Below are 23,462 nucleotides of genomic sequence, written 5' to 3'. Positions count from 1 at the left end.
ATAATGCTCATTCTAACTGATGACTGGTGATACCAATCAGCGAAAGGGAACCTTTACTGATGGGTAATACTCTCTCTCTCACCCACACACACATTATATATATATATATATATATATACATACATCCTCCGCCCCAATGAATTACAATGCAAGCATTTCTCGAGAAGAGCATTCGAATCTTATCAAATGGCCTGGTCAGCAGCGGCTCACGTTGGGAAAGTGGGAGGGTCAGAAGATGACCCTAGTAATGACAGCAGCGACAGTAATAATAATGGATGAATGAATGAATGAATTATGATTGTCATCATCACCAATGCATTCCCCACCTCCCGTACCCGCTTTTGCCCCCAACCCCCCACCATTGGGGTTGATCTCGATGATTATTTTTCCTTGAACAAGGGGTTGCCGTACCTTGACAATGTCGGGAGCCTCCAGAAGTTCTTTGAGTCCGCCCTCAAACATGAGGTTCCTTTCAACCATCAGGTCAAAAATATAAATATGACCGGACACGAGGCCCAGCTGCAGGAGAGTCATGGGTCCCGAGGGCCCGAGGTTGACCCCTTCGCCGTCGAAGGACACGGGTTGACGCGCCCCCATCAGCGTATTCACGAGCTGCCTGCACTCACGCAACGACACCACCACTCGCGTGTTGCGCACCAATCGCATTGTCACGTTCTCGCCGTTCTCACTATTGCCGCAGCCACCGCCGCCGCCGCCGGAGACGTTGTTGTACTGGTGGTAGGCTATACGGTCCCGCTCGGAGTTGTCGGCCAAGGTCTTGCGAAGAAGGGTATTGACGCGCGCCTTCAAGGTTTGTTGGTTCGGCTGCTGGTGATGCTGGGGGCGGCCGGGGGGAGACGTAACGGGTGAGGTGGGCGTATCGTCTTCCCGCGGGGTCACAGGCACCGTCTGCTGCTGCTGCTGCTGGGCTGCAGGCGGTGCTGTCGCCGGTGGAGGAGGAGGAGGTGGCCGTTCGAGCTCATGCTGCTGCTGCTGTTGCGGCAATACCTGAGTGTGCACTTGATGCATCGTCGTCGTCGCCGCCGTCGTCGGGAGTGGCGGCGGGGTGGGGGGCGGGGCCGCGCTGCTACTCGTAGGCGGGGTGTGGGTGTGGGCGACGGCTGGAGGAGGCTGTACCAGCCTGACCATGTTGGCCTGCACGGTGAAAGTGTTGGAGTGCATCTTGAGGAAGGTGACCAGGTCCAGGCTGGTGCGGCAAATCTGCGCCATGCCTCCCAGGTCCGAGTCGAAGGCCTTGTGCACGCCGTTGAAGAGCGTCTCCAGGATGACGGGGCCCTTGGCCAAGGCGCTCGTGCAGTACTGCAGGAGCTGGTTGGTGAGGGCAGGGTCCACCTTGGGCAGGTCGAGCTCTTTAAAGGGTTGGGGCGCCATGCCTTCATGCTCCTTGAGTATGACCGCCTCCTCCCGCACTACGAACGTGTCGCTGTACTTACACAGGAACTCGCGGAACTCCTTCACGTGCTGTCCGGACACATGTCGCACCTCGGGGGACGCCTGCGACCTGTGCCCCAGGAGCGACTTGATGGGCACTTCGGTCCCCGCCCCATACTGACGAAGTTTACCAACAAAGTACTCAACCGCTTCCTTTGCATAGTCGCGCTTGCCCAACAACTTGCCCGTCGGGTCGTTCGGATTGTGGATACCATTACTATAGTTGGTCACTGTCACATAGTCACCCTCGAGAGTAAACAATGACGGATATTGCTGTAAGAATTTCCTTAGTCCTGACTGAGAGCCTCCGGCGATTTGCCTCATCTCCTTCGTAAAACCCTTTGTACCGAACTGACAACTGAGGTCATGTAGTGTCCGCGGCTGGCCTTTGTCCATAAGTCGATCCAAGAAAAACAGCAAAGTGAGATTACGGACATGGTCATAATCTTTGGTTTCCATGCTCAAAATATTGGTAAAACGTCAAATATCAATACGACAACAAACGATTTAACCTTGCATACAAAACTACTCCTCCTCCTTCACTGTCAACAATAGCACTGAGGGTTAAATAGCTAGGACATCGTTTCGTAGCGAACCATCAGAAATCCACATCTATTGTTCATGATGTAAATAGTGGTATTCCAAGAAAGAATCTAACAATATATTCATGAGTGTGTATTATAATATACTTTCTAACATAATGACATCTAAATGTGGGCAAAATATATTTTTAGATATGTGGGTCAGCTTTCAGTACAACATTAGAAAACTATATTAATGTAACAGAAAACTCATTAAATATATAGAATATCATTTATGATCCTAACAATCATTTTGTGCCATCAGTATATATGTGTGGAAAATATATTTATAATTGTTTACATTAACAAACTTCCATGTGGATACAAGTCCCGTTTGTTTATTAGGTGTCTGACGTGGTCATACGAAAGTGTGGAGGCAAAGACAAACCACGAAAACTAACCAGGTTCTTCACAGAACCTCACTTCAACCCTCACGGAATTCAGATAGAAGGTGATAATGATAGTGTTTTCAAGCATGGCGAGTCACTATGCAATGATTGTTTTTATTTTTTCTTAGTATATAAACTGAAGTCTGCAAAGCAAGTGACGTTTTACTGGCAGTCAACTTTACTAAGCGGTGTTTTGACCTAATTGTTGTATACAAGAAAAGTAAGGAAAAATGATCGTTGGGTCCCGTGGCCTACTCTACAGTATATCATACCAAGCCTCAAGCTTGTGTACAGTTCCAACTTGGTATAATATATCCACAATTTAAAGTTATATGAGTTGAATTCATTAATTAGGTACGCCCACAAAATAAAAATAAAAATAACCCTTGAATTATTGTTGCATATGAAAGAAAACTTTTTTTTTAGAAACAAAATGCTTTTTAAATTTTTGAAATAGCTTGAAAAATAAGGGAGATGCGATTTTTTGAATTATTTTTTTAGCCCTCATTTTTGGCTAGACTTTACCATAACAAAGTCACAAAAGTGTTAGAATTAAGGGTGGTAATTTGTAAAGATTTCGGTAAAGAAATACACAGTAACTCTAAAGCACTGGTCCAATTTTATAAAAATTTGGAATACTTGGGTTTTATGGATCAACAAAGCACATGACTCTTGAGCATGTCAAAAACAATGTGAGACATCTCCATCATACCATATTTGCCTTTTCATGGCAACCATGAAGCTGTCAATGGTGGGTCTCGCTAAATGCCAACCAAAACCACACAATCATCAATGATGGTTTTTGCTCAAATGCATAATTTATATATAAAAAATAGCATATGGTTGCATTATTTGACCTATTTTCTTTAGAATGGGTGATTTCCATGTAAAATTATCAAAGAGAAGTTATGTTTTTATCCTCTGCAAAATTACCAACCTGCAACCAACGTCGACGAAATCCAAACAATGACAGCTTTTGCTCAAATGACAAAAACGTAACTTCTCTTTGATGATTTTACATGGAAATCACACATTTTAAAGAAAATAGGTCAAATAATGCAATCATATGCTATTTTTTATATATAAATTATGCATTTGGGCAAAAACCGTCATAGTGTGGTTTTGGTCGACGGTTGGCAGTTGGTAATTTTGCAGAGGATAAAAACATAACTTCTCTTTGGTGATTTTACATAGAAATCACACATTTTAAAGAAAATAGGTCAGTGCAACCATATGCTAATTTTTATTTAAAATTATACATTTGAGCAAAAGCCATCATTGTTTGGGTTTGGTCGGCGTTGGTTGCCGGTTGGTAATGTTGCAGAGGATAAGAACGTAACTTCTCTTCGATCATTTTACATGGAAATCACACATTTTAAAGAAAATAGGTCAAATAATGCAAGCATATGCTAATTTTTATATATAAATTATGCATTTGAGCAAAAACCATCATTGTGTGGTTTTGGTCGTCAATGGTGATGTGTAAACAAAATCAAACACGAACTGGACGCATCAGATTCATGGGTGATATGCCTACATATAATGTCGCTAAGCTCAAACATCAAGTGATCAACGATTTTAAGCTTCTCATTTCCGGGAGAAAATAGGTTGATAAACTTGTTTATGTAACTTAAAATTATGTTTTGTGATGCCTTACCTTAGTATTTTTACTCGGAAAACTATGTTGCCAAGTTTGATAACCAAATTTCCGTTTAAATCGCTGAATTTTTGTTTCTATTTCAAGAATTGGGCATACACTTGCAAAACAACAAGGTAATTTGAATATCTTGCGCATACGCTGAACGCGGGAAGCATTCTAATTAAACTAAACAAAAGCTAGTGGGCCGCAACAAATGGCGATGAAAACAGTACATGGTCGACAGTGGTGCCGCGCGTGGATTCGGGTGTACCTACATTAATTGTTCCAGGCTAGGTTATAATTGTATAATATATCCCCTTCTAAGCTGTGCAAAGTCTTGTAGGTTTTGGTGCTAACACTATGGCCAGTCTGGGGATACACTGCTACCACATCTCTGCCTGAGCCCCACATATTGGAACTGGTCTGTGATCCTTTTGACATGTAGCCTTGTTTTATTCTTAATCGTATGACCTCTTTAAACCCTCCTATCCCAAATCAAGAGATCTCTTCTATCAATGTAGCTTATTTGGGAGTTGGTTGATTTGAGCGAGTGCTAGTTTGAGCTGGTGTCATTTTGAGTGGATATCAGTTTGAGCCAGCATCATTTCAGTGGGGGCAGGGGTTATGTCACATTAGGTTATGATATGTTAGGTTTGGTTAGGTTAAGTTGTTCACCACATGAACTTATAACCCAAGCACACATATATTGAATTATCCCTATATCATTATAACTATGCCTACTCGAACCAAAAACAGTATACAGTCGTACCTCGGTACTCGACCATAATCCGTTCTGAGGTGGTGGTCGAGCACCGATTTGTTCGAACACCGAAACCAATTTTCCCCTTATCACTGTCTTTCTTTGGACCCATTATTAAGGGCTAGAGCAACACGAAAAAGTTTAAATCTGGGAAGAAATACTCGAACAAACTGCGTATGTCTTATTCCGCTGGCGGTCTGAGTCGAACTGACGCTTACCCACTGTTCGAGCTAGTCGAGTACCGAAAATCTGTTCAAGGTCCGATGCATTTTCTACTTGAATTTTTTGGTCGAGCACCGATTTGGTCGAGTATAGAGGCGGTCGAGTACCGAGGTACGACTGTATGGGATATTGGTAACTGACATACTCGAAATGATTAGCATCCTTCTGTCCCCTTCAGTGACATGTACTGTAATTGTATTCTACTTTCTTTTCAATCATTCAAAGTTGGCAGACCTAGTTTCGTGTGTATTTTATGTCAGTATCATGCAAGTACATTTTTCACTTCTTCCTATTTTGCATTTGAAAGATCTGTTTTTTCTGTGGAATTGTTATATTAGCTTATATTAGGTTAAGAGCTGTTGGACAATATAATTATATTAGAGATCTATTTTTACATGATTCTGGAATTTTACTAGGTTGGAATCCAGTTTAGTTACTACCTTTTGTATCTCTTGATCTTGTTGATATCCTTCACATGGTGTGGGGACCATACCACTGACACATATTCTAGTCTTGGACAGATCAGAGTTTACATGAGTTTTTTCATCATCTCTTTATCCACATAAATTATAGTGTTTATTTTGGAATTGTATGGAGAAGTGATTCATTGCTTGTAAGCACTTTGACATTTGGGTTTGTCTTTGAGTGGAGATAAGGACACCTGAAATATATTGGTCATGTACTGGTAGCTGTTTAGCCCCCCTGCACCAATACTAAACAGTAAAATAAATTACTAACAATCCCTTGTTTATTCAGACTAAAGTAATTTGGGGGGCAAAATGATTGTTGACAACTTATTTTGCTGTGTTTAGTATGGATACCTCCCCACATTCCTTATAAAGGGGAAGAAGTCCTTTGTACATACAGTGGCCGCGAAAAGTTTGGGCGCAAAATTATAGGCGCCCCAACTTTCCCCTAAACTCAAAACATGCGAAAAATACAACTTTCCACCCAAACTTTTCACTATTTTTCAATGCTAGCGTTTGTACCCGTATTTAGCCGAGACAATACACACTATTTGGCAACTCTGTTTAGGCGCACTCGATGTCACATGGAGTCAGTTTCTAAACATCTCTCACGGAGAGTAGTCTTTTTTTTGCGGTGGTCTCTGTTTTTGTGCCTTGATATCTCCGTAATGGGAAGTGGTAAAGAGCTGGAAAGAGACACAGTTGTTACAATCATAACCCTCTATAAGGAGGGTTATAAGTGTAAAGATATTGCTACTCGTGTGGGAATTGGAGTGCGTCAAGTGCAAAAGTGGACCAAGAAATTTCGAGACGAAGGAAGTGACATCATTCCTACTCCAAAGCATCGCTCTGGTCGGCCAAGGAAGATATCAAATCGTACTTCTATGGTTCTAACTGCCTCCTAATAACCGTAGGAGGCAGTTAGAACCGTAGAAGTTGTATTTTTCGCATGTTTTGAATTTAGGGGAAAGTTGGGGCGCCTATAATTTTGCGCCCAAACTTTTCGCAGCCACTGTAGATATACAGTAGTCTAGTATGGGAAAGGGATAGTAAATTGTGTTGCCAGACAGGATCATATTAGTTTCAAGTCCTAAAAGAATGTTTACTATATGTTCAGTTTTGCACCTGGACACAATATAGCAATAGAAAATTAAATATTAATTTTGTAAATTATAATACATGAATGTAGTATGCGATTTTCATGGCAGAAATAAAAATAAAAAATACTTTCCTACAAGCAAATATACTAACGAACAAAGTTGCTAGCATAGGATTGGGACGCCATCTACTCTGTCAAGTGTTTGTTGTCTGTCTGGTCTAGTTGAAATGTCAGTTACAAGGTGTACAGCCTCGGTACTTTCGGCAGTACCTCGCAAGGTACATAGTCTTGAAGGAATGCTATGAAGCTGAAATCCATGCATTCCTTCAAGCTGCAAGAACCCTATATACCCCGCAATCTGAGAGAGTGATTGAACAGCCCGCCAATGTCTCTCACAACAACGAGGATGATCTGGATGACCTATAAATTGCAGGTACCAATTTGTTAAACACAGGTTAGGTTAGACGAATTTATCATCGTTTCATTTCTTCGACATCAGCATCTGTCATAACAAACGTGGCGTACCATTCGTCCGGCACGACTTTGTTACTTACGAAATCTGTTTTAGCAACTTTTTTTGTTTCTTATATCTGCCAAGAAAATTGCATACATTGATATATTATAATTTACAAAATTTATAACTAATTTTCTATTGCTATATTTGAGTCCAGGTGCAAAACTGAACATTTACTGAATGTTTCAGCACCTAACTTAGCCTAGGGAATGACAACAACAATATGTTAAAATTGTATTCATTTAATCAATATCCATTAGGCCTAGCCATCCTGTACAATCCATTTTAGGTTTTAGGTACTAGTGCTTGGTACCCAGTCACTACCAAAGCAATTAGGTGTAATCAGGGAAAAGGACCAGAAAATCAATGAGGCAGTGTACAGTAGAACAATGACAGTGTGTTCCTAACTATGGTAAATCCCCTGAAGTGCACACCTAACCATTATATCAAGAGAAAATTAAAATTAATTTTGTAAATTATAATACATCAATATACGTTTTTAGTGGTAGAAATCTCAGTAACAAAAAACTTGCTAAAAGTGATACACTAGCAACATCTCAGATGTTGGCGAGGTTTGAGACGCCATGTTTGTCTTTGTTTGTTGTCAAAGAGGAAGTAACAGAAGTCTAATAAATAGGTCTAACCTAACCTCCTGTGGGGTATATATTTAGCATCCCTAGAGGTCATTGGACTAAACTAGACCAATTTATTAGACTTCCGTTTGTTCATCTTCAAAAATAAACATGGTGTCTTGAACCTTGCTGATGTCTTGAGTTGTGGCTTGTGTATTGCCTTTAGCAACTTTTTTTTATTATTGATTTCTGTCTCTAAAAACATATATTACATTGATGTATTTTAATTTACCAAATGAATATTAATTTTTTTTTGGTATACTGCTTAGGTGTTCACTTCTGAAGTAATATCCTAATTATTTTCATAGAACAGCACAATGGTTACATGGCACTTTGTCAATTTATAATTCTACAAAAATAAAATGGAGATAGCTCAAGTTACATAGTTTGTGATAACATTTGTGTTATCCCTTGAAAAATCAGAATTATGAAACTGTGAGGCATTGCAAAAGGTATATTTTTTATGCCTTTGAAACTATCCTAACCATTCTTTGTAGTGTAAAGCTGTGTTTCATGATAGATAAGCCTTGTTTTATAAGAGTATATTTATTGAGAACATTTTAAAAAAGCCAACAAAGTATATGTTTAATGTTTTCCATTAAAGTGGGATAAACAACAGGTATCTGCAAGTGATGGTCTTATTAAGTGAATGTTGGAGAGACATCTACCAGCTGCATGTCTTCAGAACCCAGCAACATTCACCTCCAACTGGTGGTGCAGTCCTGTTTAGCTAACATTTCCATCTCTGGATGAGGTTTGGGTTTAGGTTCATGTTTGAAGTGTTTGGTATTTCTAATGACACCCCTCTGTGTATGCCAACCCTTCATGAAATATTTTTGCTATTAAACTTGAACTTAGGCAACAAAAACACTATTTTTCAACTCTTAAAAAAGCTTTGGATATTGTCTGGAACCATCAAAAGTGTGACATGCAAGTGTCCAAACATACTGTTCACATCCTATTGTTTGCCATTGTTAAACATCAAGTCTATTGAATAGTTGTGAAAAAGAATTGATAAGTTATGGTCTAAATTTTCTCACAGCTATTCAATATATTCAGTGTTAAACAGTGGTGAACAGTTGAGTATGAATAATGTTTGGCCACTTCCAAAGCTTCCGGCTGATACCCGAAGCTTGTTTCAAGTTGAAAAACAGCATTTTTGTTGCCTTAATTTAAGTTAATAGTAAAAAATATTACATGGAAATGGTTGTCAATGCATTTTTACTTACTCTGGTTGGAGTTTTAAAAAAAGTATCAATTTGTGCCCTCTAACGTTTAATTTGATCCCCCCCTCCCCTCTGTGTACCCAGTTGGTAGATATTCCCCAATAGAGGTATTTCAGAATGCTGAAATTCAGTATTACTTTTCATGTCAACCCAATTTCACCTCTTCCAGTATATGTGTTTGTGTGTATATTTTCTTAGTTGTAGTATATGGGGTTGGAGTAATGCTCATGGGGGTCCTATCTATTTTCCTCCGTGTGTCAAATCTTTCCTCGAGTTCTTGCTTAGGTTATTTTTTCATCCAACTTCCACAAGTCAGCATTTGTATGTAAAAAGCTATACTTTTTGACATCTTTAAAAAAATTACAATGACCCCTTGTTGATCTTTCTTCTTATACCTGTAATTCTTTTCTGTCCACTTTCTCCAAATCGGTTTCGAGTTTAGGTTTTGTGTCGCATCTCTTTCTTCCAAAGTAAGTAGACCCAGTTTCTTCAGTCTTTGCTTGTATATTATATGATTTAGTGCAACGATTTTATTTATTTTTTATTTTTTTTTATACCACTTCAGTACAACTCAAATTCTTGTGCGTAGCATTAGCTGCCATAAGTAATTTGCATCACACTACTCTCATTACAACATATAAAGTTACTGCTATATTACTCATTCTCTTTTACTCTGAGTAATAATAAACAGAAAACTTGATCAAACCAGTTCATAGAATCCGAGGGTAACTTGTGTACAACTACAAAAAATATATATAATCAAGAAGCTGACACCAGCATCCTCGTGTACCCACTCGCACCTCATGATGGCTACATAAGCATCATCATACTAAAGTGGTTAAAGTACAGTGACCACATTACTGCTGCATATACCAGTCTGGGCTGTATCAAGCTTTCAATTATTTTTTCAGCATGACCTCCTCCATCTAGTGAAATGCTACTCTTATATTTCTCAACAGATTGTAAGTCTCTCCTATTATTTTCTGTGTGTGCTTCAGGTGATAGGTCATCTATGATTATGCTACCTAGGGCCTTTTCCTCCATAGCATTTGCTGTTATTTTGTTTCCCATTTGATAATCATTGGTCTTTCATTATTTTTTCCAATAAGCTTTTTTTTTTTTCCACTTGTATACTTTATCTATATCTCTTTGCAACATTATACAGTGGTACCTCAATTTACATGATTTATCCGTTCTGTATGCCTCCGCATAAATAGAAATTTGCGTAAATGGAAACGCCATTTCCCATTGAAGTCGATGTTAACTCAATCCGTTCCCAACCTCGAAAAGGTCTACTTTTTTCCCCCTGATATGATGAAGCCTGTCACCACTCGGACATAAATAGGTATGATTACGATGTTTCTGCAACATTAATGTAAAAAAATCAATGTTAAGGGAGTGTTGCATCGCTTTATAGAGTAGGTGAAATTAAATTTTCAAATATGTATTTAATGAACTTGGGTATAATTACATTAGTGTATAATTCTTCAGGATATTGTGTTCCTCCCATGTATATGTAAGGCATAGTGAATATTTAGTGAAGCTCTAATTACTTAATGGAAAATCCTTCCACATTCCTCAGGGTATTGTGTTCCTCCCATGTATAAGGCATAGTGAATATTTAGTGAGGATATAGTGAGCTCTAGTGAAGCTCTAATTGCTTAATGAAAAATCCTTCCATATTTCTCTGAATTTAATAAATGCTGCAAAATTCAGGTTTCATAAATGAAAAATAAAAATTCAACTTTTATTTTTTACTGTAGAAAAAGAGCATGATGTTTTCTTTCAAATGAAACAAAAATGACAAAAATCTATAAAGAACAACCGAAGATATTACAACAGAAAGAACAAAAACATAAACTTTACAGGACAGGGGATTTAAATTTTCCTGATGGTGGTGATGTATAGTAAATCTCTAATTTCCTCTTTGCTGGTGAGGTGAGGGTGAGTGGTGTGGCATGGGTGGAGGTGTAAGGTGGGTGTGGCTGGTGGATGCTTTTGGAGTGCTGGGTGCAGCTGTGCTGCTTTTCTCCTCTTTTTCCTTCTTGTTTGTATTTCAGGTACTCACAGGCCCTCTCTATATTCTGCAGCTTCACTCTCTTGTTTATTGTTAATTTTTCCATGATGACAGCAACAATACAGGGAGAGGAACCAAAATTGTTGCATACGGTGTGAGCAACAGGAGTGAAGTCCCCTAACTTTGACCTTTTCAAGAGTACCGATGCCCTGTCCACTGTCTTTGTGGGGTATGCTGGTGGGAGGAGTTGCCAAATATCTCAATAAACACAATTCCATAGCAAAAACCGAAATAACTACAGAAATGTTGACACTTTCAATATACAGAATGTTTTTTTATGCAATGGGGTTGCCAATATTTTCTTTCATGTTATATAAAAAAAAAAATAGAAACAAAATACAGTTGTATAACTTTGAGTATTGCCATCATCAGAGATTCTTTTGAAATAGTTACCTAAAATTTGCTCATGTACCAGAATTTTTCGAATGATCGCTGGAGATGCTCCCTTAAAGACCACTTACAGGGTAAAAAATATTAAAAAAGCTATTTTTTGTACCTACTGATGGTAAGGTTTGCAGCTGATGTAGGGGGATGGGAGAGAGGTGGTGGGGGCTTACTGACCCCCTTCTGAAGGAGGTGCTCCTTCAGCTGGAGCAGCATCCCCATCAAGGTGCTGTCATTTGGTACGAGGCTGGAAGAACTCTGTGATGGTTGCTTGCCGGCACCATGTGTGCAGGTTTTGGCAGTAGTGAGACATGACAAGTTCATTGAACTGGCCTGCAACACAGCTCTCTATTGTCTGGTCCGGGTGTGTGACCTACACAAAATCATAGAGCTTCCTCCACATTACACAGACCTCCTTCACCTCCTCTGTGGTGGGGCCCTGAACACGATCGTCGTCTCCCTCTACCTCTTGCTGTTCCCGGGCCAGTTTGGCAACCTGCTCCTGATGCAGCTCCTTCAGCTCCTCGGTGGTCAGTTCATCCTCGTGCTCCCCTACTAACTCCTCGACATCCCCATCCTCCATCTCCAGGCCCAGGTCCCTCCCTAGTGCAACGATGTCTGAGATGACTGATGGACCAGCAGGCTCAAAGCCCACAAAGTCCCGCTCCCTGTCAAATGATAGCCAAAGCTTCTTCCGTGCTGCCTGTAGAGTCCTGACAGTAACCTGCTCCCAGCTCTTGCAAATCATTTTGACACAGTGTAAGATGTTGAAGTGGGACTTCCAAAATCCTGGCAGGGTTAGGTCTGTGTTGGAGGTAGCATTGAAGCAGCGTTCAAACAGAGCACGTGTGTACAGCTTTTTGAAATTAGAAATGACCTGCTGGCCCATCGGTTGCAGAATGGAAGTGGTGTTCGGAGGCAGGAATTTAATTGTGATGAAATCCAGATCTTGGGGAAGATGTGCTAGGGCATTATCCAGCAGCAGGAGGCACTTCAGTGGCAGTCCATTCTCCTGCAGAAACTTCTTGATCTCAGGGCTGCATGCCCCTTCGAGCCACTCCTGGCACAGCTGTCGGGTTGCCCACGCCTTCAGGTTGGAATGCCACATCACTGGAAGTCTGCTCTTCAGGACATTGCCCCTCTTGAATGCTCATGGCTTCTCTGAATGATACACTATGAGCGGCATGATCTTGCAGTCGCCACTCGCATTAGCACACATCACTGTAAGCCTGGCTTTCATAGGCTTATGCCCTGGCAAAACTTTCTCCTCAGCAGATGTATGTGCTGTTAGGCATCCTCTTAAAAAAAAAAAAAAGCCCTGTTTCATCACAATTAAATACCTTTTGTGGCAGGTAACCCTCATGACACACCAGCTCCTCAAACTCCTTGACAAACACCTCAGCTGTGTCCGTGTCCACACTTGCCGCCTCACCATGCCGTGTCACTATGTGGATGCCCGTACATTGGCAAAACTTCTCAGACCACCCCCTACTGGCTGTAAAGGGCACTGAAGGTGGTGTAAGCTATAGGTCTGCATACACTTGGCGAGCCCTTGAACAGATAATTTCCTCACTCAAGCTGTCACTCTGTAAGCTGCTTCTCCTGTATCCCCATAAGCAATAGCCTTTCCACCTTGTCCATCAATGCTGGCCTCTTATGTGTGCTCACCTTATACCCTTAGACACATTAGCGGACAGAATTTTGTCTTTATTTAAAAGAATTGTTCTTATTGTTGACTCGGGCATACCAAACTCTCTCACCAGCTTACACTTGTGTAATCCTTGAGCAACTTTGGCAATCACTTCCCTCTTTTTCTCAATCATGATGGGTTTTTTACAAGCACCAGCTTCAGTAGGACCTCTCACCTATTTTTGAGTCATTTTAAAGGCACAAACAGTACAATACCAAGGGCTAGGCACTGAAAGAAGGACCAGTCATGCACACAACAAAGGTGGCATGAGGAGACGCAACACAGCGCGTGAATGGTGACCTCAGCAAGATGGCAGTGCGGGATTTGGTTTTCTGCACAGTAATGGACACCAATGTGTCCGCATAAATGGAAATTTTCCACATTAATAGCAACAAGATTTTCCCCATAATTTGACCGCGTAAATAGAATTTCGTGTACATATGGGCATGCGTAAATAGAGGTACCACTGTACAATCCTTCTTACTTCTCACCCTCTTCATGATCTCTGGATTTTCAGCAAATATGTTTGCATAGCTATTGATTCCTTTCATCATACCATTAATATGTATGAGGAGCATTACAGGAGTCAAAACTCAGTGGTATGCCGCTGGTTACTTTTTTCCAGTCTGACTTTTCATCTCACTATTTTTTCTTATACGTCTGTCCTTTCATGCTAGTATGTTTCCATATAGGCTTCCTATGTTTTCCAATTTCTATATCAATCTCTTGTGTGGCACTTTGTCAGTCTTTTTCCAAGCCCAAATATGCATAGTCCACACATCTTTCATGCAGCACTTCAGTAATTCTAAGGTTAAAACTTAGTAGGATTGTAATATATTCAGGATTTTCAAGGGGAAAAGGGACAAGTGTGAGTGTAGTATTTTTGGAGGGATCATTTTGTTGAGTGAAGTTGGGAAGGCTTATGGAAGGGCTTTGCTAGAAAGGATTAGGAGGAACAGGAGTAATTTGTGAGGAGCAGTGTGGGTTTAGGACAGGTAAGGGTTGCTTGGAGATTTTTGTGGTAAGGCAGGTATGTGAAAAAGCTTTGGGAAACGGTAAGGATGCTTTTTGGGCCTGTATGGATTTGGAAAAGGCTTATGACAGGGTAGACAGGAAGGCACTATGCAGATGTATGGGGTAGAAGGAAAGCTGTCAAGAGCAGTCGAGTTTTTACAGTAGTAGAGCCTGTGTTAGAATTAAATATGGAGAGAGCAAGTGGCTTGAGGTGAAGGTGGGACTTTGTCAGGGATGGGTCATATCACCATGGCTGTTCAATTTATAAATGGATGGGGTGGTGTGAAAGGTATGTTCAAGGGCAATGGGCCGGGGCTTGGAGAAGGATAAAGAAGATGGAGAAAAATGGGAGATAAGCCCGTTGTTGTTTGCTGACAACACTGCACTTGTAGCAGGATCAGAGGAAGGACCAAGGATATTAGTGACTGAGCTTGGGAAGGTGTTTAAAAGAAGGAAGTTGAAGATAAATGAGGGTAAAAGTAAGGTGATGAGATGTACAAGGGGAGAGGATGGCAGCAAATTGGAAGTGAGTATTAAGGGAGAAACACTGTAGGAAGTGGATAGCTTTAAAAACTGGTGCGAATGTGGTGGGAAATGGAGGAGCGGAGGTTGAGGTAGAATGTAGATTGAGAGAAGTGAGTAAATGCCTTGGGGGATTAAAAAGTGCAACGGGCTAGACATTTGGGATTGGATGCTATGAGATTGTATGAAGGAGTGTTTGTGCCAACAACATTGTATGGGGCAGAAACATGGAACATAAGAGAGGAAGAGTTTAAATGTTTTTGAGATTAAATGCCTGAGAAATATAAGGGTTACTAGGCTGGATAGGGTGAGAAACAAGGAGGAAAGTGGGATTGGAGAAAGAGTTGGAAGATATGGTTGATGAAAGAGTATTGGGATGATTTGAACACATGGAAAGAATGAGAGAAAAAAGATTAGTAACAGAGAGGTGGAAGGAGTGAATATGAGGGGGTGACCAAAGATGAGATGGATGGATGGGGTAAAGGGGGCATTGGGAAAGAGGGTAATGTCTTTTGAGGAAGGGACAAGACAGAAAATAGGGGTGAGTAGAGTGGTTATGTATGGATGATGCTGTGATGCATTGAAGGAAGTGGTTGGGGGATGAGGGAGTATGTATGAATGATATTTTGATGCAACCCAAAGGGATTTCTCCCCCAATTAAATGAAGCGGCCTTGCTGTGGATGTGCTGTGTCTTGCTGAATTGCCTCTGACCCAGGGCAGCGGACAAGATGCAGGGATGACCCGTCATCCAGGAGGAGCCAAAATAAGAGGGAGGAATGGGAGTGGAGTATGTAGGTATGAAATGGATGGGAGTGGATTTATGTCTTTGACTTTGGCTACCTCCCTTGTAAGGAGGAAAGAGCCCTTAGTGTTTGTATGTATTTTCCAATAATTATATGTGTGTATATATTTGGTAGGAGGATGACAAAATTGATGGAATGGCTGACTGGAGCAGCTCTCATTATGGGCCCATGGGCAGCGGTTGTCTCTGAAATGGTAAGATTCTTGCTTCTATGGTATTTTATATATCTTCAGACGTATTTGGAAATGTGCATATTTGACTGCAATAGCTTTATTCTATCATGAACACTAATGGAGATAATAGAGTAATTGGCAAAGTTGTTGTTGGTTAGCCCAGTGTCTCAATGAACTCAATTAGAGTTATAAAGGAAGCCTGTTGCCTTCTTAGGCCCTTACAAGAGGTCTTCCATCCTCTTATTTAGTGGGTGTGTCAGTGTACCATCAATTGAATATTCTTTGAATGTGTTCGATCATGTGTGAGAATAAATGATAATATTTCCTTTTCTTTCTTTTTTCAGATAAAAAATGAATTAACAGATAAGTACTTCACAATCATCTTACTCCTACCTTTTATCTTTCTAGCCATTTTTGGATTTGTTTCACTTTCAATCATTGCATATAGAGTTTACAACTTCAATGATTGCGAGGAGGCTGCCCAAGAACTTCAGACTCAGATTAAGGAAGCAAGAGAAGATTTGACTAAAAAAGGAATGAAGTTTGATTAAAACTGATGGTGTCAGTGCTGTAGATTTTTATTTGGAGAAGGAATACTTGTTGAATTGTTATGTAAGGTGTGGAAGAAAGTTTACTGTTGCATTAATAAAAGATTCTTGAAGATCAATAACTAGTGTTATTTTCCTTTAACGGAAGAGGATGTTCATTGAAGAGAGGTAGAAAGTAGGTACCATGAGAGCTGTATGGAGGAATAATAGGAAATGAGGGAAGCAGTGAAAAGAAATTATGAAGAGACAGTTGTGCTGAATTATGCATAGGGGTATCTTTTTGATGACCGCAAGAGAAACTTTGTATGGAAGCTGTGGAAATGTCTGAAGGTTATGGAGTGAGGTGCAGTAAAATAAAATAAAAATGGATTATTATTATTATTATTATTCTCCATTTCCTCTTAAGGTTAGCTTGATATTTTAATTTGTTTACAAATTAAAAATATCCCAACCACCTTTTTTTTTTTTTTTTTTTAACTTGAATGCTGGCTAAGAAAAAGTCCAGGTTATCCCAGATTCACATTACCAGCATCTGGATTTTTGAGCTTGTATGACAGATATGACTACCCTCCCTATATAAGGGAAAGGTTATTTTAAGATGTGTAAGGAACATCACTGGAATTCATGAGTGGGCTATGAGTATAAGTAAGGTGTTGCTGGTGAGAAGTCCATGGTATTAAGGGGAGTGAAGTTTTCCCTGCCTTCCATGAATCCTATTTAAAGATCTTGGGTAATTCCACCTTATCTCAAAGTGAGAGGCTGAAGAAAAATCAACTGTCACCACTTAGATATGATGTCCCTGCATTGACTCCTATCCAGGAGTCAACACTGAGAATAAAGATGAGTGAGGCCAACAATTATCAGTAACTGCCAAATCTTACCCACTAACAATTGCTTCAGTCTCTTCCAACTAACCAACAAGTCTTCTGCCTCACCTCAGATCTCCCTCTGACCATGACACCACAAACAATTATCTTGCTTCCCACTTATCCCCACTCTAACCATTTACCTCCTGCATCACCCTATCAATGTACATGTTAAAAAGTCCCCAAAAATTACATGGCATTTTGCCAAAAATAGTAAAATGAGACAATATGATATCCAAACGCCCTAGGAAAATTGTCAAATATACTGTCTTCTCACAATCTCACACATACACAAAACACCAGGAAAAATTATGATAACATGCTAGAGTAGGGTGGAAATTAAATTCAAAGTCTACGATAACAACTTATGGACAAAATACAAACGCTGGTATCAGTCTCAGGAGTAGGATGAAAAAAACCGCACTCTAATCCATCTAGTTAAAATCTATGTATACAATGGTTTCTCAGATGTAAACCAAAACAAGTGTAGGATGGAATAATTATAAGTTCATATGCTAGAGTAGTATGAAAAATAGATTCAGAGTCTATGATGACAAAATTCAGACGCTGGGATCACTTAAGAGTAGGATGAAAATAACGAAATCCAAACGCTCTAGTCATATTATAAAGTATACGACAGATCAAACGCTTGTCCAGTAAAATTAAGATGACATGAATGTGCGAAATTCATATGCTGGAGTAGGATGAAAATTAAATTAAAAATATACGATGACAACCTATAGTCAAAATTCAAATGCTGGGATCACAAAAGTGAGGTGAAAATTATAGAGGATATGCAAACGATCTAGATAAATTGTCATATTGTGGCATCTCACACATACAAATAAAACGCTAGAATAAAAAAGCACATATAGGATGACATGAATATACGAAAATGATATGCTAGAGTAGGATGAAAATTAGATTCAAATTTTCGATGACAATCTTTACACAAATTTCACACGTTCTTTTATCACCTCAATGTAGAGGTCAAGAAACCTGCCACGTGTACACCGGTACATCATTGAAGGTAAATCTTTAAAATGTAAGATTAAGCATTACTTCTGTCCAATATTCCGAAAAAAAATAAGAACATGCACTTCAATCTATATTCAAGAGTGCATCTCTAACTTTTTCGATACGATGACACCTACGTCGGCGTCATGAGGGGCGAATGGGTATACGAGGATCCCGGCGTCGGTGTCTTGACTATATTTTGTAGTTGTAGATGAGCGACCCCCGAATTCTGTGAACTGGCTTGATCACGTTTTCTATGTTTATTATTACTCAGAGTGAAAGAGAACGAGTAATACAGCAGTGACTTTATATTTCATTACGCGAGTAGTGTGATATATCGTACATTAGGCATCCGATGCTGCGCGCGAGAATTCGACTCGCATTGAACAGGTTAAAAAACGTCATCCATGTTAACAAGATTCAGGTCCTCCCCCAAAAATTCAGGTTAGCCCCCCCCCATTAAAAACTTTGATGCTGGATCTGCCACTGTTTGGGATCACTCAGGAGCAGGATGAAAATGACACGTGAAACCCAAACACTCTAGTCTAATTGTCAAATATACTGTGGAATCTCACACATATAATTTAAACGCTAGAATCAAAATGTCAGGTGTAGGGTAACATGAAAATATTAAATTCGTATGCTAGGATAGGATGAAAATTTAATTCAAAGTCTATTATGACAACCTAATAATTCAAATGCTGGGGTCAGCATGAGAGTAAGAAGAAAACGACAAATGTAATCCAAACGCACTAGTCAAATTTCAAGTATACTATGGCATATCACACACACAAATCAAACGCTAGAATCAAAATACCATACATAGGGTGACGTGAATATATGAACAAACAATAACAAACACAGTTTTTCGAAAAAAAAAAATGCAACAGGAGGTACTAGTCATAGACGTCCGGAGAGGGGGGGGGGGCAAGGAGGGACAGTTGTTCCCCAAGAAATCCAGGGGTGTTTGAGACTGCCGATCGTCATGTATAATTTCGTTAATTTCATATGTTATAGAATAGCATTGTATGACTGATGAAAGCCAAAATGTAACTCAAATAGATGAATGAATGTGAATGTTTGAATGGTGGAAGTTACTCCGTCCATTGTTGACGCAGCTGTAATGGATCATCACAGAGGCCCCTTGAGGATGATGCATACTGTACCTCACCACGGAAGCGTAAGCCTGTATTGTGAGAAATGAATGTTAATATATATGCCTATGCGGCCTCTTTTAAGTGTGCATCTTGATATAACCTTATGCATTTAACCATATAATATCTTTAACCCCACCTCCCTAAAAATAAATCTTGCCCCACCCTACAAAAATTCCTGTGGACACTCCTTTTACTAGATACAAGTCGAGAAGTGGCTCTCGCAAAAACGATCGTTTTGTATGTTGTGTTGCACCTGTTGCTTGACGACCGATTGTTTACATAGCAAACCAACGTTGCTAAGGACGAGTCGTTGTAGAGACGGGTGAATGGGATTTGAATACTATATAGTGTTCGCGTTAGCATTCATTGGAAATTCATTTACAGTAAACTGTAGGATTTTCTTGTGGAATATGTAAGTGACAGACAACCTTCTACATAATTATATGACATAGATAAAGTAGGAGCGCAGCGCAGAAAGATCATACGATATATATGGTGGTGAAACTTGGTACTATATCTACCTATATCTCTCTATCCATCCATCCATATATATATATATATATATATATATATATATATATATAAATATATATATATATATGTATATATATATATATGTATATATATATATATACTCGTATATATATATGTATATATATAGTGGAGTAGGAAACACAGGAGTCTTAGTCTGAGTTTATTCCTGACTTAGTTTCTCAGGTATGGTTTTTCAAAGGAATGGTTTACAAACCAGCTGTGGGCATTTATACATAGGGGGACCTCACTACCTCTTCGTGTTGCCAGAATTGGCGACAAGTGTGAATATTACATATTTATTGAAACAAATGCAATAATAATGATAATGCTAGCAATAATGATAAGAGTAATGGCAAAGTTAATGAAAATTATAATAATAATAATGATAGTAATATTAATAATAAAATAATAATATTAGATTAATTGTAATAATAATGTAATGGTAATAATAACTGATAATAATAAAAATGTATATAGAATATATAATAAATGATAGATATAATAATAGTAATAATAAAAACAATAATGGTAATATGATAATGTAAAAATATGTTAATGATTATATAATGATGAAAATATTAAATGGTGAAGGAACAAAGTAGAAATAATGGAGGATTTGTGATTTTATAGCATGTGAAATAAAATATTGTAGCATGGTATAAGACAAATCGACAAAGTAAAAGGAAGAAAGCTGGAAAGGGTAGGGACAAGTGGTGAGTTTAGGGATATGAGAGAAGGTATCTACTTAGAGTTGCGGGGGGGGGGGGTCTGGGAAGCCATTCTTGGAGGGCAAGTGTTGAGCTGGATTTTGTCCATTTCAAGTCACCAGTTCTCTTGTTTGTGTTTTTGTAGTTGGCAATATAAAGGGATTCAATTGGTTTCCATTGTTTCTTGTGTAGACCTTTGGCTAGAGAAGTGGATCCCTCCCAGTATGGTAGGTGTCCCTCTGTGTCTATGCAGTTAACTAGAGCGTTTGTTTCTCGGTGATGTCTAATGTCTGCTTTGTGTTATTGTTGTTGTTGTTGTCATTCCCTAGACTGTCTGTCCAAGCAGTCCCGTCTCCCCAAGGAATGCCATAGCCGAAACTGGGTTTTCCCACAAATCCTTTATAGAGCGTATGTTGTGTTGTTTGCATGCATGATTGTGTATAGTGCAGTCTTCCATTATGTGTTGTATGGTATGGGGTGAAGTGTTACATCCTGGGCAGCTGTTCACAACGCGGTCATCCAGCCTCTTCTGGTAGCTTAGAAGTGCTGGGTGGTGACCGCACCGCAGTCTGGCCAAGTGGACTCTGTCCTTTCGTGGGAGAGAGGATTCAGAAGGGTGGATATCAGGGGGTCTGGCATGCAGCAGTGTGTTGTCTTTCTGCTTTGTGTTCCTGGAGTCTGTTGCTAAATCCTCTGTATGTCTCTCCCTAATATGCACTGCCGCATCCATTACAGGGAATTTTGTAGACAATGCTATTGTCATGGTTTGTCTTGGTTTTGTTATTTGTGATCAAGTGTCCTGTTTTCTTTCCTGTGTCATTTACTATGATAAGTCCTGTCTGTCTCAGTGTCTTGGAAAGCATGTGAGAAAGGTCAGAGTTAGGAACCACGAGGTATCATAAATCTGGCCTTTCTTCACTTTCTTTTCTCTGTCTGATTTTAATGGCTTTCCATAGTGATGTTCCTAGCTTGCCCTTTGAGTACTTTAGGTTCCTGAATGCTGCAGCTATGTATTTAATTTCTTCCTGTAAATACTCCTCGTTGCATATTATAAGAGCCCTAAGATAAAACCCAATGATAACACCTGATTTGGTCTTCTCATCATGTGCACTAAAGTACTAGATGAAGTTGTCGTTCGTTGGTTTGCAGTATACCTTGAACCCCTCCACTAGAAATGAACCCAAAAATTCTAGGCCTCCCATTTAATACACATACTACATTCAGCCCACATATCTGAGATCTGACATAAAAAAATCAGCAAGAAAACAAACCTATAAAAATCCATCACCTGCACTGACTTTGGTCAATAAAAAGAAACTAATAATCAGCTATAAACAGTCAGTAAAAACATCCCTAGACTATGCCTCCATAGCATGGTTCCCAACAGTCAGCAATTCAAACACAAACAAGTTTACAAAGACTGCAGAATGAAGCACTAAGGTAAAAGGGTGCACCAAAACCACTGCTGTAGGACTCTTACATGCAGAAAGGCGTCCAACAGGACACCACATGAAAATAACAGGGACACAATTCTGTGCCGGAACTTTAAACACCACTCAAAAAATTCTTTCAAAATGCAAACTGGGAGAAATTCCTAAATGAAGAAACAAAGATAGAAGAGTAATGGAATTTACTAAAAGAAATCTATAATGAGGATGTGAACAAATATGTATCACAACAAAAGCAAGAAAGAGTATGCAATACATAAAAAGCTGGTACAACAAAAAATGTAGTGAGGCTAAGGATAAAAGAGACAAAGCTTGGAAAAGACAGAAAAAGGCAAAAAAACAAATAAATGGCAAACATGCATCAAACTAAGAAATGATTATGTAAAGATATGCAGAGATGAAAAGAGAAACTATGAAAGAGATATAATAGAAGAATGCAAGGAACAACTTAAACTATTTTACAGGTATGTAAATGGTAAACTAAAACATAAATAAGAAATGGTAAAGCTGCGCTAGGGAAATTATGAATATACAGAAGTAGAAATGGCTGAAATTATGAATAATCATTTCAAATTGGTATTCACAATTGAAAGTTCACAGAACTGTGAGGGAATAGAGAGAGATCCCCCTAATGAAGGAAATAACTGTAACACAGAAGGAAATCAGAGACCAAATAAAAAACCTTGATGTCAGAAAATCACATGGTCTGGATGGAATTGCAAATTGGATACTGAAAGAATGCGTAGAGGAGTTGATAGACAAGATATACAATATAATTAAGTACTCACCCAAAGAAGGAAAGGTACCACAGGATTGGAAAAATGCAAATGTTGTACCAATATATAAAGGAGGAAACAAGGAAAATCCAATTAACTATAGACCAGTCTCCCTAACAAACACAATAGCAAAAATATGTGAAAAAGTTATCAAAAGTAGATGGGTTAAATATCTGGAAGAAAAAAATATACTGAATCCAAATAAATTTGGATTTAGACAAGGATGATCATGTACAACAAACCTGATCTGCTTCTATTTGAGACTAATAGAAATAATACAAGAAAGGGATGGATGGGCAGACTGTACCTTTCTAGACCTACAAAAAGCACCACAAAAAGATATACAAAAAGTACCACACAAAAAACTAATAAGAAAAATAGAATCAATAGGTGGCATCAAAGGAAAATTATTGGAATGGTTGGAAGACTTCCTGACTGGGAGAAAAATGAGGGTAGTAAGTAGAGACAAATACTCAAATTGGGAAGAAATGATAAGTGGTGTCCTGCAAAGTTTGGTATTGGCTCCAATCATATTTGCCATGTATATAAATGACATGGATGAAGGAGTGGAGTGTTATATGAATTTCTTTGCAGATGCAAAAATACTAAAGAAAGTAAGAACAGAGGAGGATTGTGAATCATTATAGTTAGACCTGGACAAAATCTGGAAATGAATTCAAAAGTGGGAAGTGAACTTCAATATCAAGAAGTGTAGTATAATGGAGTTTGAAAAAAGTAAAAATAGAATATTAAGAAATTATAAAA

At 39.1% G+C, this 23,462-nt stretch overlaps 4 protein-coding genes across 6 annotated transcripts in view; 3 read left to right on the top strand and 1 right to left on the bottom strand.

Moving 5' to 3' along the window:
- The window catches only part of LOC143018418 (uncharacterized), a 187,018-nt gene that overhangs the window by 86,020 nt on the left and 77,536 nt on the right, over positions 1–23,462 (top strand). The window lies entirely within an intron of this gene.
- LOC143018417 (uncharacterized) lies at positions 203–2,039 on the bottom strand. Its single transcript, XM_076173774.1, has one exon. It carries the CDS (start codon positions 1,909–1,911, stop codon positions 229–231), a length of 1,683 nt encoding a protein of 560 aa, XP_076029889.1. The 5' UTR covers positions 1,912–2,039; the 3' UTR covers positions 203–228.
- Dpm3 (Dolichyl-phosphate mannosyltransferase subunit 3) lies at positions 2,332–16,314 on the top strand. Of its 2 annotated transcripts, XM_076173254.1 has the most exons (4): positions 2,405–2,484; positions 9,893–9,943; positions 15,587–15,665; positions 15,989–16,314. In XM_076173254.1, exons 3-4 carry the CDS (start codon positions 15,591–15,593, stop codon positions 16,193–16,195), a joined length of 282 nt encoding a protein of 93 aa, XP_076029369.1. In that variant the 5' UTR covers positions 2,405–2,484; positions 9,893–9,943; positions 15,587–15,590; the 3' UTR covers positions 16,196–16,314. The 2 variants fall into 2 exon arrangements, with proteins under 2 accessions (XP_076029368.1, XP_076029369.1); XM_076173253.1 differs by lacking the exon at positions 9,893–9,943 and having other exon boundaries at positions 2,332–2,484.
- The window catches only part of Cc2d2a (Coiled-coil and C2 domain containing 2A), a 66,765-nt gene continuing 62,466 nt past the window's right edge, over positions 19,164–23,462 (top strand). The window contains exon 1 of one of the 2 annotated variants that reach the window (XM_076173252.1): positions 19,164–19,255. The gene's annotated coding sequence lies outside the window, so the exon portion shown is untranslated. Of the gene's footprint in view, positions 19,256–19,521; positions 19,645–23,462 lie in introns of those variants that run through there. The other variant, XM_076173251.1, reaches the window with a different exon arrangement.

This window comes from Oratosquilla oratoria, chromosome 34 (assembly GCF_046742065.1).
Source record: "Oratosquilla oratoria isolate Oo_2021 chromosome 34, ASM4674206v1, whole genome shotgun sequence".
In the NCBI taxonomy this organism is placed as follows: Eukaryota; Metazoa; Arthropoda; class Malacostraca; order Stomatopoda; family Squillidae; genus Oratosquilla; species Oratosquilla oratoria.
This window is presented reverse-complemented; position numbering and strand designations above follow the sequence as displayed.

Bases quoted from the DNA above. Each gene is read 5' to 3' on its own strand.
- Dpm3 (XM_076173253.1), top strand. From the start codon at position 15,591: ATGACAAAATTGATGGAATGGCTGACTGGAGCAGCTCTCATTATGGGC. The intron at 15,666-15,988 runs GTAAGATTCTTG...TTCTTTTTTCAG, and splicing joins CAGCGGTTGTCTCTGAAATG to ATAAAAAATGAATTAACAGA.
- LOC143018417 (XM_076173774.1), bottom strand. From the start codon at position 1,911: ATGGAAACCAAAGATTATGACCATGTCCGTAATCTCACTTTGCTGTTT.